This window comes from Mustela erminea, chromosome 13 (genome assembly GCF_009829155.1).
Source record: "Mustela erminea isolate mMusErm1 chromosome 13, mMusErm1.Pri, whole genome shotgun sequence".
Taxonomy (NCBI): Eukaryota; Metazoa; Chordata; class Mammalia; order Carnivora; family Mustelidae; genus Mustela; species Mustela erminea.
In genome coordinates, this window is record NC_045626.1 from 55,297,922 (window position 1) to 55,310,197 (window position 12,276).

The 12,276-nt window shown below is 38.6% G+C and overlaps 1 protein-coding gene across 6 annotated transcripts in view; it reads right to left on the reverse strand.

Moving 5' to 3' along the window:
* The window catches only part of L3MBTL4 (L3MBTL histone methyl-lysine binding protein 4), a 453,724-nt gene that overhangs the window by 355,128 nt on the left and 86,320 nt on the right, over positions 1–12,276 (reverse strand). For all 6 annotated transcript variants that reach the window (XM_032309584.1, XM_032309585.1, XM_032309583.1 and 3 more), the window contains exons 2-3: positions 11,656–11,736; positions 11,172–11,274 (exon numbers count right to left, since the gene is read on the reverse strand). In XM_032309584.1, coding sequence (XP_032165475.1) covers positions 11,172–11,243 — 72 coding nt within the window. In that variant the 5' untranslated portion in view covers positions 11,244–11,274; positions 11,656–11,736. The remainder of the gene's footprint in view (positions 1–11,171; positions 11,275–11,655; positions 11,737–12,276) is intronic.

Genomic DNA, 12,276 nt, shown 5'->3' on the forward strand with positions numbered 1-12,276 from the left:
CTCAAATAAATAAATAAAATATTTAAAAATTATAATAATAAATAAATAAATAACATTTTTGAGCCATTATTATAAAACAGGAACCACGGTGGATTTGGGGCACAAATGAAACACAACGTCCAGTGTTTGTACACGGACTGCCCATCATCTGATAGGTGTTTACCACTGAATGGCTAATGGAGGAAAGAATAAAGACTTAAATGTATTCAGCTGTCTCCCACTCCTTAACACATTCTCACCTCCTCTGTGACAACCCTGCACTGGCACATTCTCCCTGCACTACTATGACCTCACCTATGTCTCCCTGCCTTCCTGCACCTTGTATGCAACCATCCCTGCTGGTCTCCAGAGCTTCCCTCCTGCCCACCTCTGTCCTGTTCACTCTGACTCACAGATAAGATGGCCAATGGATCCACATCTCTCTCCACCAGGTTTGAAAGTGCAGATCCAAAGTCCCTTGACTGCATTTTAACAGATGGCTCCACCTTAGGTGACTAAGGCAGAAGGATCTCCTGCTGGCCTTGAAAGAGCTGGATACCATGCTGTGACAGGGCCTGTAACAAGGAACTACAGTGTCTCTTGGAGCCAAGACCGGCCCTTGTTCAACACCCAGCAGAAAGCAGAAACCTCAGTCCTATAACCACAAGGAACAGAATTCTGTCGACAACCACATGAGCTTGGAAAGATGCCACTGAGCACACCCCCCATCCCCCAAAAGATCTCAGCCAGGCCAACACTTTGTTTTTACCCTTTGAGACCCTAAGCAGAAAATTCATTTGAGTCATGCCTGGGTGTCTGGCCTACAGAAAATGTGACATAATAGTAACTAGCTGTTTCAAGCCACTAAGTTGGGTGTAATTTGTTAAGCAGCAATAGAAAACTAATACATGCCTACTTATCCTTTAGGAGTCAACTTGGGGTGGGCTGCCTGGGTGGCTCAGTGGGTTAAGCCTCTGCCTTCAGCTCAGGTCATGATCTCAGGGTCCTGGGATCGAGTCCCGCATCGGGCTCTCTGCTAAGCAGGGAGCCTGCTTCCTCCTCCCCACCTGCCTGCTTGCCTCTCTGCCTACTTGTGATCTCTCTCTGTCAAATAAATAAAATCTTAAAAAAAAAAAAAATGGAGTCAACTCAGGGAGATTTCTTTTCTCCTACTTCCTCCTCCCCTCTCCACCCATGAAAATTAGGTAACCTACTGAAACCTGGAAATATCATATACAAATCTCTATTATTGGGCTTATCACATTGTACTACCATCATCTGTCTTATTGGTCTCACCCGCTTTGATGAGCTTACTGAAAGCAGACAGTATCTTAACCATCTCTCATCCCCAAAACAAACTTGGCACCTAATGTAGCTCAACAAATATTTGCTGAATGATGGCATGAATTCAAGTACTTTTCTACTCTGCTGATTGCACACCCAAGATATCATGGATATCTTTATGCAATTAAAACAATAGAACCTGATAAAACTATAATCCTGAGCTTCTCAAAATTAAACATGCATATGAGTCACCTGGGTATCTTGTTAAAAGGCAGACCTTGATTCCATAGGTCTGCGTTAGGGCCTGAGATTACCAGTTTCTGACAAGCCTCTGCTGATGCCACTCCTGAAGGGCTATGGACCACAGCATGAGCCCCACAGCACCATTTACCAGGCAGGGGGTGGAAACAGAAAAGCCATAACCCAATCCAATCTAATCCTGTTCGACTGCATGTAAAATGATGAACTGAATCGGTCTAATTTTCTAAGGCAGCTCTTTACCCCAATTTCATCCCTTTTTACCCACTCAATACACAGGAAATTTACATAATTCAAAACAACACCAGTCTTTTCTCATGAAAGTTCTACTGCAAAAACTGAAAATGGTAAAAAGAAATAGTATTCAAGAGTTGATTATGTGAGCACAACAGTTACTGAAGCATTTTTATAATCACTGTATCATTCAAATATAAAAAGAAATATATAATATGCTGCCTGTCACTCCGTTTGTAGATTAGGATGTTTGGTTCACACTTCTTTATTTGCTATTGAAATTCTGCCTAGATAGAAGAATCATATTCCTCCGAAAAATAATGTTACCTCTCACTTTGGAATTAAATTACCCAAGCTCCTTATGTCCATATGTTTTTTGGATGAATCAAGGTTATAGATACGTAGACATACACCTGAAAGATCACAACTTTGTATTTACGAATAAATTTATGTTTCTCTTAAGATACACTGACCTCATTTTTTGGACAATTTTGTAAATAAAAGAGTACTTAATATCATACCTTAGAACAGTAAAAATGCTGAATTTGGGATAAGGCCAAATCCCAACCCCACCCACAAAAGTATATAATCATGAACAAATGATATATATTATCTGGACCTAATTTCTCTTGTCTATAAAATAAAGGGATTGGGGTGTCTGGGTGGCTCAATGAGTTAAGCCTCTGCCTTTGGCTCAGGTCATGATCTCAGGGTCCTGGGACCGAGCTCTGCATCACGCTCCCTGCTCAGCAGGGAGGCTGCTTCCCCTTCTCTCTCTGCCTGCTTACTTGTGGTCTCTCTCTGTGTCAAAGAAATAAATAAAATCTTTAAAAAAATAAATTAAATAAAAGGATTAAACTAAATGTTCTCCAAAGCTCCTGCTAGTTTTAGCATTCTTTGCTTCTATCTGAGCTAATTAATTATTTCATAAAGGTAATAAATCCACACTGCTATTAATGAATAGAGAGTTAATTTAAAAAAAAGAAAAGTAAAATGAGCACTTTTCCTTATCTTCTCAGACAGAACACTTAAGAAAATCAGTATGAATTGAGAAAAATAAAACCATTACTGTGATTTCTCAGGTTTCAAACTTCAGTTCTGAAAACTGAAAATAAAGCATTAGGGGGAAAAAAAACACTCTGAAAAGGGAGAGAGTGGTTCAAGGAACACAAAATAAGTCTTTGCTACAGTACATTTCCATTAGCCAACCTAAAATGCATCATTTGGAAGAGAGGATTATAAGGTGGTAAAATAACCAACAAGCCCTCATGTTCTGTTACCTCCTGATGGACCTGGATGCATCATGTACTTTTACTACAAGTTACAGTGATTTTTCTAATTAATCAGTGTCTACATTTCCCTATCTACAAATTCCAATCAAGGAAGCGAAACAAAGGATTTTCACCCACTGATCTGTGATTAGCAATTTCAAGTCCTAACTTTGGAGCTACCATATACTGCCCTTTCCTCTCTCACCCTCATACCAGTCCCTGGGGCACAGGACAGCTATCCAGCCACCACTGCTTCTCTTCCATAGGAACAGATGGTGACAGCTATTGGTTTCATGGACTATGGAAACCACTGAAATCTCCAGTAATAAACTAGCATTTGAATTTCACTTGTCAAGTTCACTTTTCATATTCTTTTTGTCTCTGATCCAATGTGCATGACAAACTAAGACAAATGAAACTAACCTTTCAGATTAAAAAATAATAATAGTAAAACAGGAAAGGATTACTGTCCTTTGCTCTCCTGGAATTCAGAGGCACACAGACAGAAGGAAATGATCTCCTTTTATTCAAATATTCAATAATATAATCTCTGAAATAAATCTCTCTCTAGTATTTGTATCATCATGTTCTTTATTTTTTAGTATTTTATAATGCTGTTACATTTTGGAGGCTTGTGGGCAGGGGAATTAATTCTTAGAGAGAGCCAACAACTTGCCTGGATCATGTCTTTGAAATGCAAACCAACCAACCCTGAACCCATTTCCCACTCACTACTACTTATCGAGTTCCTGCAGTCTGGGAGGCTATCTTCCAGGCCTAAATCATCCCAGGGCCAGGTACCCAACAATCAGAGAACATTCTCCAAACCAGAAACTACAAAAATTATTAAAACCAGCCAATCCTAAGCCTCCTTAGTTTCCTGACCCTCCTCATCCATTCATTCCTATTAAAAAACACAATAAAGGAGGCGCCTGGGTGGCTCAGTTGTTAAGCATCTGCCTTCCCCTCAAGTCATGATCCCAGGATCCTGGGATCTAGACTGCATTGGGCACCTTACTTGGCAGCAAGCCTGTTTCTCCCTCTCCCACTTCCCCCACTTGTGTTCATGCTCTTGTTCTCTGTCAAATAAATGAATAAAACCTTAAACACACACACACACACACACACACACACACACACACACACACACACTAAAGACTCTTGCTCATGTTTTCCCCTCCTTCTTTCTGTCCCTGAACATACTAGGGCTTCCTGGGACAGTGCTGCACAGTGTGCTGTGCTCCCCACTTGGGAAATGTGAGTAGCAAACTAATTTTCAGAAATCACCTAGAGATCTGTTAGCCTCACTCTACCTGAATAAAAACAAAATTCCAGGTATATTTTAAAAGAGTATCAGCTAAGACGTCCACAAAAAAAAAAAAAAGAGAGAGAGAGAGAACATCCCCTTTCTATGGTTCCCCCATATATAAATGAATTCTACTGGCTGATGTAAACTGGTATAGCAGTCAAGTGTAGGGCAGCAAAATGATAAAAAAAAAAATTAGGTACTACTCAAGATTAAGAAACTAATACAACCCTACCCTAAATATTTTCTCAATGTCTATTTGAGTATATTATAAAAAATTTCATTACACTATGCCTAAGTCAAAGCCAACCATGGCTCTTTCCTCTAGTATATCAAGGTCGGCAGACACAATATCAAGCACAAATTCCTCTGCTCTGCCGTCAAGACTCTCTAAGCTTAGCCACTCACGTCCATTTGAGTCATCTTACTATTTCATTACATACCAAATCTCAGACTTACTGAAAGGGAAAGACCCTTAAGATATTTTAATCTAAGACTTTTGTTCTATAAACAAAGAAAATGAGCCCCAGCCTGAATGAGGGACTTGTCCTTGATCATAGAGCTAATTACCTCCAGAGCCAAAGACTAAAATCCAAATATTCTGACTCCTGGCCTAACACTCTTTCTACAAAACTGCCAATAGCAACATCTGCTCAGTCAGACAAGTCATTATACTCTCGTCATTTATTACATATATCATATTTGCTTCCAACCCCATACCTTTGGTCATGCTGCTTCCTTGGCTCAGATGATCCTTCCTTTGACCCTTCAACTTCCTTATCTCTCAAGGTTAGTTGCCTAGAGCACCCACATATTAAAATACAAAGAAGTTGTATTCTTTCATATTGCATTTTACCAGGTTGGATTTATTTTACCAGGCTGGATTTATGAACCATTTGTTACAACAGCATTAAATATGCATTAGGTAAATTTTATTTGTTAAATACATTAAATAAAACATTAAATACAGATGTCTTAGATTCTCATCCTTCAAAGCCGAGACTTAGGCCTCAATGCCTCTACCTTTCTCTGAAGCCTGAATGCACCTAGGAGCACTCGTGTGCATAAGCAGTTAGTTGTCGCACATTGCCCTGTATTTGTTAGTTCTTTTCTATTCAACAATAGTAAGTTCATTTTTCAGATTTATTCAGATCCTCTAGAGATAGATGTCTCCTATTTCTATTTATCAAAGTTTAGAGTTCACTAATCAGATATAGATGCCTAGATTTTAAAAGGTACAGAGGAAGAGAAAGAATGGAAACCAATATTTATGCAGTATCAGATATTTTACACACACAATTATTTTATTCTTCTAGAGTTAAATTTTCATTTAGGAAACTTACATTTTTATGTAGGAAATCTGAAATTTTACAGCCAACACATGGTTTGGGGTCTTATGACCAGAACATTCACATGCACACCAAATACCTAAGAAATCACTTTGGAAAAAAAATGCTTGTTTCCTCAATTATCATGTACCTACACTTTGCCAGTCAATTCTAACAGTGGTGAGTGGGAAAAGGACAAATCTCAGACTCACTGAAGGAGTGAGGACACCTGTCTTCATGCTGGATGCACGGAGAAGCATGACATGTTAAGGAATCTACCAGACCCAGGGCAATGCCCCTCTTCAAACCTACGGCAGCACCATGGGCCAGCCCATAAATGAAACTCATCCACATGACAGATCTCAGTAAACAAAGGCATCAGACATGCAATAATAAAACCTAAGCAAAAAAAGCACTCATGCAGATGGCGTAAGAGAGGGTATACCCTGGGATGACCTCAGAAGATGATATAAAAGCCTTATCAAGATGTTAAATGCATGTAGTATAACAAGTCTACTGATAAGATTTTATCCATGAATCAACTATAAAAGCCTATGAAAACATGTGAGTAGAACATTTGGTTTCAACACAGCAGAGAACAACAAAAACTAAAAATCCCCTAAATGTTTAGGGAAGGGTACTGTTTAATGAATTATGGTACATTCACAGAGTGGAATGCTAAGCACCACTGAAAACAGTGACATGTTCTTCATGCATTCCAAGACATACACGCTTAAGAGCAATAAATAAATAAATAAATAAATAAATAAATAAATAAGAAAGATATGGACCAGGAAGTAGAATATGAGCCCATTTGGGATACATGTATGCATGTAGTAGGTATTACGAATGTATGTATGTATTTGTGCATAAGCGGTTTGGGTTTTTTAGCTTCCTATTTTTGCTTTTGACTCCTATACACATAGATGAGAAAATACAAACGGGGTCACACCTTTAAATAAATATTTGTGAGGGGTTCCGGGGGGGCTTAATCAGCTTAATCCAGCTCTTGATTTTGGCTCAGTTCATGACCTCAGGGTCCTGAAAGTGAGCCCTGAGTCAGGCTCTGCACTAGGCATGAAGCCTGCTTAAGATTCTCTCTCTCCTTCTCCTTCTGCTCCTCCCTTGCTCTTTTTCTCCTTATCTTAAAAAAGAAAACTGGGGGGTTTAACATGTGTATGAGTGGGTACAGTAGAGAATTTATTTCTTATTTCCATACTATTTGTACTATTTTTTTAAACTATGTGCCTGCATATTGAAAAATACAAAGGAATGTTTTTTAATTTCTGTGAAGAAATACATAGAAACTTTTAGTATAAGAAGACGCCTGGGTGGCTCAGTTGGTTGAGCAGCTGCCTTCGGCTCAGGTCATGATCCCAGCGTCCTGGGATCGAGTCCCGCATCGGGCTCCTTGCTCCGCAGGGAGCCTGCTTCTCCCTCTAACTCTGTCTTCCACTCTGTCTGCCTGTGCTCGCTCTCGCTCACTCACTCTCTGACAAATAAATAAATAAAATCTTAAAAAAAAAAAAAAAGAAGACATTCATTGGCAGATACTATTATCAGCATCTGTAAATTACTAGATATTGAAGATATGAAATTACTACCTCAAAAGCAGATGTTTATTTTTAAAAATTTTTTAAAGATTTTATTTATTTATTTGACAGAGAGACACAGTGAGAAAGGGAACACAAGCGGGAGAGTGGGAGAGGGAGAAGCAGGTGCCGAGCAGGGAGTACAATTCGGGGCTCCTTCCCAGACCCCAGGATCAGGATCTGAGCCGAAGGCAGCCACTTAATGACTGAGCCACCCAGGTGCCCCAAAAGCAGATGTTTAGAAAGTACCCAACTGTTCATTAGTTTTATGTTTAATGTGCTTAATCTAGCAATGTTATTTTGCTTAGTTGACGGGAAATGTCACTTGTAAAATTATATGGGTTACAAAGAATGTAAAGTATGTTAGTGATAATTCAAGCAAATTTCAAACATGATTTTCATAATCAAATTCAAGCATGATTGAACCCCTTTCTCTCCACCATGAATGCAGCCACAGATGTAAATCAGTTTATTATATTAAACTATTAAATTTAACTTATTAAAGTGGACGCTTTAACTGGCAAAAAGCCCCTAGCTCACAGTATAGTGTGGAATTCATCCTAAATGCAGATCTTTTCTATTATCCTATGTGAACATTCTTAAAAATAATTGTATGCTCCAAGCACCTCAAAACTCAAGTCAGTAATATGGTCCTTTGAAATATCATTATCTTAGTATGATCAAAGAAGCCCACTTGCCTGGAGATACCATTAAACACCAGGAACATCATTCAACAGATATTTTTGGAAATCCAGCCACGTAAGGCACCACACTCAAACAGCACCTATGTAAGTGTTGAGCACTTCTGGGGTTCAAAAATGGGGAAATCCCAACATGGAAAGGAAATAATAGTAAAGTTACCAGCATCAAGTTAGAAACCAAGTTCAGCTTCAAGAGAAGACTAGGATTTGTGATGATACAGAAAAGACAGAAGTCTGAATACTCATGTTATAGAGCAAGATAACGGAAGTGCTGAGAAAGGACAGTAATAATTTTAGCAGCTTGACAGGAAATGATACTGAGAAAAAATAGCAAATGTGTTTAGACAGGAGAGGCAGTCTCCAATATTAAACACAAAAATGTAAGAATTATGAAGCAGCCATTACTGAATGACTCTAGGACAATTAGTAGGGAAGATAGGCCTAACTGTCTCTCAGACAGTGGTTCTCAAACATGAGAGCGTACCACTATCACCGGGAGGCCTTATAAAATACAAACTGCTGAGCCCCACTTGACATATCTGATCCAAGAGGTCTAGAGTAAAGCCCAAGAAATTGCATTTCTAACAAACCTCCAAGTGATGCCCATGCTGTTGTTCTAGAGACCACAGCTGAAGAACCACTATCCAAGAACAACTGTGAACATATTTAGGACCTTGTATCCTCAGAAGGCATGACACAACAAACCAAAAATTCTGAGAAAAACATCATCGTCACGTAAGTTGAGACAGGCTCAGGTCTTTCTAAGTCTGGTCCAAGGAATGCCTTTGAAGTGAGCTCTCTGGGGTACACTGAGAGTGACTAACTCTCACAGAACTGAGATGAAGCCAATCAGGACCTCAAGGGGACTGGATCCCAGCCCCACATTAACCATCTCACCTCCCAGTGAGGCTGATCTGAAGGAAACAGTTCTGTGACTAGACACAGACATACAGTTAACATCCAAAAACCAACTGTGGACAAGATCATCACTTGGCATGTCTTATTTAATGCTGGGAGTTCATTAAACCATACCTAACCTGACATCAAACCAAAGAGTGTATGACACCATGTCACTTCGCCAGCTGCAATATGTAAATGCATAACCACAAACCACTTGAAGACCCCCAAACGCAGACCAATACATGGTAAGAGCCTATGAGAGGGCACTAATGAGAATGTTCTCATGCCCCACTATCACCAAAACCGTCACTATGGATGTATCCTGGTCACTTCTGCCACCTTGAAATGTGTAGGAATACAAAAAGTTGCCACAGGGAAAGAGCATAAGTTACTAAAAGCAAGATGCATATTATACCCTCTAGCTGTCAAGATGTCACTGTGAGGTATTTTTTAGATGGGATTTATACTCAAATAGTAGACTCTTAGTAAAACACATGATCTTCCATCATGTGGAGGGGCCTCATCTAATCAGCTGAAGGCCTTAAGAGAAAAAAAGTCTGACCTCTCTAAAGAAGAGGGAATTTTGCCTCCAGAATGCCTCTGGACTCAAGGTTGCAACATTAACTCTATTCTGGGTCTCCAGCCTCCCAACCTCCCCTGTAGATTTCAGACCTGTCAGCTCTCACTATTGTATGAATCAATTCCTTAGAGTAAATCTTTCCATATACTGTACACATATACATCTAATTCAACATTATCAAGTAGGGACAAAGATTGTCAACAGGGATGTGACAGGACAGTCAACTACTAGGGTTCTTTCTCTGGAGAACCCTAACAAACACAACACCCTCCAGTCCACAGTCTCTGTCCCTCACTTGATAATGATCAGTTACCTCCATTGTTACAAAGAAAATTCCCTTTGGGACGTGTGGGTGGCTCAGTCAGTTAAATGTCCGACTCTTGATATCAGCTCAGGTCATTATCTCAGGGTTGTGAGATTGAGCCTGCGTCAGGCTCCACAGCGAGCATGGAGTCTACTTGAGGATTCTCTCCCCCACTCTCTCCCCCTACTTCACTCACATATGCATGTGTTTTCTCGACTCTCAAATAAGTAAATCTTCAAAAAGGAAAGAAGGATGGAAGGGAGGGAGGGAGGGAGGAAGGGAGGGAGGGAGGGAGGGGAAGAAGGTCTCTAAAATTCCCACAAAAATGTACCATGACTAATATTTGGATTTTCCTCCTGGTATTTTCCTACACATACATATGTATAGTTTTATCTCTAATTCAAAAAGTAACACATGTTAATGGTAAAGTATATGAATAGAAAAGATAACATAGGGGCACCTGGGTGGCTTGGTGGGTTGGGCCTCTGCCTTTAGCTTGTGTCGTGATCTCGGGGTCCTGGAATCAAGCCCTACGTCAGGCTCTCTGTTTGGTGGGGAGCCTGCTTCCCCCTCTCTCTCTGCCTACCTCTCTGCCTACTTGTGATCTCTCTCTGGCAAATAAATAAATAAACACTTAAAAAAAAGAAAAGAAAAAACAATGTAAAAAGCACCTGTATCCAATCATCTAGTAATAACTACTCAATGTTTTAGTCCGTCTCCACGACAAATTAAAGCTCCTCCTTAAATGACTATTAGATAACTGACTGGGGAGAAGTATTTTTTTCTTTTTATCTTTTATATTTTTTTAGATTATTCATCAAATAATTACCTTCAGTTGGAGAAATATCCTTTTCTAATAAGACATAAATTATTTGTGCTATATTTGGTGGGAAATTAAGAGAAAAGATTTAACAAATTTTATTTGATAAAATATTAAGTATCAAAGCATTGATTGTGAAAGTTAAATCCTGTAAGTATTTTTCACAGAGATAATTATCTTATCATAGCAATGCACTGTGTTTGTAAATACCAGCATAAAATCTTGGACAGCACAGGCCAGTCACAGAATATCTTAAGATGTAACTGTATGAATTACCATATCATATGAGATATACATAGTAAAATATATTTTCTTTTCTGCAATATGTTATATTTAAAATACATGTAAATGTGTTCAAAGGATATGCATTAAAATGTTTTTAAATTTTTTTTTAAAGTTCTCTTTTTACTTTAAAATGAATTATTACCCTTTAAAATGTTGTCAGGCTTTAATGACATTTATATTCTATACCTCTGTATATAAAACTCAACCAGAAGCAGACAGCTCCTACTTATTGAAAAAACAGCCTCTGCTGTGATTACACAAACTATACAATTACACTGTAAATTTCCACAGTGAGCACAAACTAAGGGCCCAGGAACTTGACATCTTACCAAGCATCCATCCTGATTCAAATGCTCTTTGGAATCCATACTAAGCTTCCTCTTTCTGTTGGGCTGTTTCATTGCCACTTGAACACTCCTTAGCAGTGTTTTTCTGCAAAATGGTGCCACATAAAAAAAGTTTAGGTGTTTTGCCCCTTTAGAATAACAAAAACAAACCCAAATAATGCTTTCATTAAACTTCTAACTGGTTGCCATAAATACACTGAAAAATGAGCTGACATAAAATTTCACTGTTGCTCTTATAGATCCCACTAAAATAATAAGTTAATGGGGAAAAGAGATGAGTTTTCTACTTCATCTAGAATTTGTATCATAAAGAAAATAGATACTATTTCTTTGGTCTACCTAGCACAATATTTTTGGCTGTTTTGTGCAGTTTTGGGGAGGCAGTTGTTTTTATTTTGTTTTCTTTTTTGCTTAATTTAACTAATTCAGGTTCACTGCAATCTACCTACTCAGATTCCATACTCACATGGTCTGACTGTCCACAAGTGTCAAGGCAAAAGTATTCTTGGTGAGAGGGCTTTTGTCATACAAGGCATAGCATAGAAATCTGGAACAGAGAAAATAAAAAAAAATATGAATCCAATTTACCATGACCATTCTTCAGTATGCTAATAAACAGTAGTGGACTAGTAACAAAATTAAATCAGTAATCAAAAACCTTCCAACAAACAAAAGTCTAGGACCAGATGAATTCACAGGTAAATTCTACTACACATGTAAAGAGGAGTTAATAACTATCTCTCTCAAACTATCCCCCCCCCACAAAAAATAAGAGGAAGGAATTCTTCCAAATTCATGATATGAGGCCAGTATTACCCTTAAACCAAACTAAACAAAGGTACCACAAGAAAGAAAATTACAGGCCATTATCCTTGATAAATACAGATGTAAAATCTTCAAAGAAATATTAACAAAGTGAATCCAACAATACATCAAAAGGATCATTCACCCTGATTAAGTGGGATTTATTCCAGAGATGCAAGAATGGTTCAATATCTGCAAGTCAATCATGACACACCACATTATTAAAACAAAGAATAAAAATCATGTGATCATCTCAAAAGATGCAGGAAAGCATCTGACAAAA